The 2,761-nt window shown below is 34.0% G+C and overlaps 1 protein-coding gene across 1 annotated transcript; it reads right to left on the reverse strand.

Annotated features, from left to right (window-relative positions):
- Window positions 1-72: 72 nt before the first annotated feature.
- On the reverse strand, window positions 73-2,755 carry LOC106943823 (uncharacterized; the record flags this gene model as incomplete). Its single annotated transcript, XM_015027114.1, has 7 exons — window positions 1,955-2,755; window positions 1,633-1,800; window positions 1,412-1,435; window positions 976-1,239; window positions 648-881; window positions 435-548; window positions 73-212 (listed from the first exon to the last, which is right to left on the reverse strand). Coding segments are annotated over exons 1-7 (1,185 nt in total), but the record flags the coding sequence as incomplete, so codon positions are not given.
- Window positions 2,756-2,761: the final 6 nt, after the last annotated feature.

The following is a 2,761-nucleotide window of genomic DNA, read 5'->3' on the forward strand; positions in this document are numbered from 1 at the left end:
AATTAATCAAGTTCCTGATATTGTTTTTCTCTCTTATATAATAACTTTTTTCCAGTGAGATGCAGTAAATACCAACTCACCACAGTAGATGTTGAACTGGACAGGTTCAGTCATCTTATTTATGGAGACATTGTTCATCTTGATGTCACCAGTACAGCTGTAGCTTGTGAACGGCTTCATGTCAGAAAGTTCAACAGAGTCATTGTTGATTCCTGAAGAGACACAAACATTTAGTCATTTCTGCAGTGACTGATGTCTATATATTAACACCAATGAGCTGCTTTATTCTTTACATTTTGACACAATTTACAAAGAAAAAGTGTTAAAACATTTTGGAAAATATCTATCATGTATTGTTAAGGCAGAATCTGTAGTTTTCTCCTCTAAATATTTAAATATTTTAATTGTTTTTCACAGCTGTAGTTTTTACTCACCTGAACATTTATACTCAACACTGAGATCTTTACAGCTTGAAGGTAACTCTGGTTTTATCTCTGCAGGAAGTTTAGTAGGTCCAGTCTGTTTTATGTCATTTGGATCAATAAAATCTAAAGAATGAAAAAAGAAAAAACAATTTAATGTAACTAATATTATATCCACAGATTTGATAATCATATTAATTATTATTAATATGTTTTTGTTCCTACCAACAGTGAAGTTTTCAGACACGGTAAAGGTGACATCTGAGCAGCTTTCTGGAGGAAACTCCAAAACTAAATCTGAACACATTTCGTCATAAGCATGTTTGAAACGATACGATCCATTGTTGAAGTCTTCAATTGAAACCTTCTTGTTTTCTGATAATAAAGAGCTGATGTTCCAACCACTTTGGTAACAGAAATATCCAGGAGGGCAGGAAATGTTTTTAATTTCTTGTTCAGCTGAAACACAGAAACAATATTTGTCTCAGTTCTACACAGAATCTCATTTCAGTCAATAATAAAGTAAAGATAAAATATGAAACATTTTACTCACTCATTCCAGTTGTTGTTTTATCTTCAGCTTTGTTACAGGGTTTTTCTGCACCATTGGAGTCGATAAATGTGACTTTTAGCTCATATTCGGTGCACGGCTTCAGAGGTTTGATGTCATAATTTGAGTTTTTACTGGGGAAGGAAAAATTGCCTTTCCTTTCAAATGAACCTTCATTCTCAGCAACATATATGGTGTAGTAACCAGGAGTAGAATCTGTCATCTTTATCTTTAGACCAAACTTGATCTTCTCAACACTGTAGGAACCTGCAAAGCAACAGATTTACATTTGAGCTGAAATAAAACCAAACTTCAAGTTTTTATTTCCAATTGTTAGAATGAAATTAAAACACAAAACAATTATTTTGTTATTAGACAATCTAAAAAAAAAGATCACCTTTAATAAACATGTGTTCATAACTTCAAATTTGATACTCACACTTTAGATTCGTGCTGGGTTCAGCTGAAAAAACAAAACAAAAAAAAAAACAAGAGGGAAACATGAAAAAAGTTAAAAACTGAAACACATTCTCAAACCGTCTTAAATTTACAGTTACCTGATCTCTGTTGACTGAATCTTGGCAGACCTACAGTCTGTAATCTAAAGTCTAATCCTTAAAAACTTGTTAAAGTCCCAAATTAAATATTTAAAGTTCCAACCTGTGGTGGCAGCCATGGTTGTGTTTGGCTGAGGTGAGGTGGTTGGCTGATTGGATGACTGGTTGTTGGTTGAATTCTCATTTGAGATGCTTGCAGGTAAGGTGGTTTGATTGGTTGACTGGTTGTTGGTTGAAGTATCATTTTGGGTGCTTGGATGTGAGGTATTGACTGCAGGTTTGAGAGCATGCGGAGGTCACCATCAGGCTGAAGAAATCCACTACCAAGATTCTTACCTTCTACGATTCTTAAAGAACAACTAATTTTATCATTCAAAAAGTAACACAACTTTCCCAAAACTATAAAATAAAGCTGAATACATTACCAGCTGTTTTTATTGAAGAGCTTGAAGGTTTTAAGGTGGTGGATAGAGAGGTGGGTGTGGGTTTGTTAGAGGGGGGAAGTTTGGAGGTTGCAGCAGTTGGTGCTGCCACGGTGCTTGGAGGAGAGATAGCAACAGGTGTAGAAGGATCTGCGCCAGTGAGTGGAGGTAAGGTGGCAACAGGTGTAGAAGAACCTGCGCCAGTGCGTGGAGGTAAGGTGACTAAAAATATAAAAATCAACATCAATAACAGTTCTTCTTAAAGAATTTAATATTTAGCTGAAAGAACTGATCCTCTCCATCCTCTATGTTTTACAAGACATTTGCACAAAAAATATTTTAAAAAGTAGATAAAATGTAAATGATTTATTGATTGGAGCATTTGTAATCTATCTATATAAAAACTTAAGTAATGTTTATTGAGAACAAATCTATTTCTCTAAATACTTACACAATGTCCACATTAATTCACAGTGTTACTGTTATGGTTTTAAACCTAAAGTTAATGTCATGATGCAGATTCACTGAAAACAAGAAAACTCTTGAAACTGTTAATGAACCAACTGATTAAAAACTCATTAAAAACACGTTTCAAACTATCTAATTACAAGCTAAATGTTGTCATGGTTAAACCTCTACATCACTATAGAGTAAAGCAGGTTTATTTTAACAGCATCATTCATATACAAGTCAGTCCAAAGAGGTTAACAGGACACAAAAAGAGGCAAAAATGGTAAAGCATAAGCATGAAAGCATTGGAAAAGAGAAAGAAATGTTTCATTATTTTTCATTGGGAAGATTCTTTGATCA

This window comes from Poecilia latipinna, unplaced genomic scaffold (genome assembly GCF_001443285.1).
Source record: "Poecilia latipinna isolate Pla-1442-1.1 unplaced genomic scaffold, P_latipinna-1.0 Scaffold6102, whole genome shotgun sequence".
NCBI classification, from domain to species: Eukaryota; Metazoa; Chordata; class Actinopteri; order Cyprinodontiformes; family Poeciliidae; genus Poecilia; species Poecilia latipinna.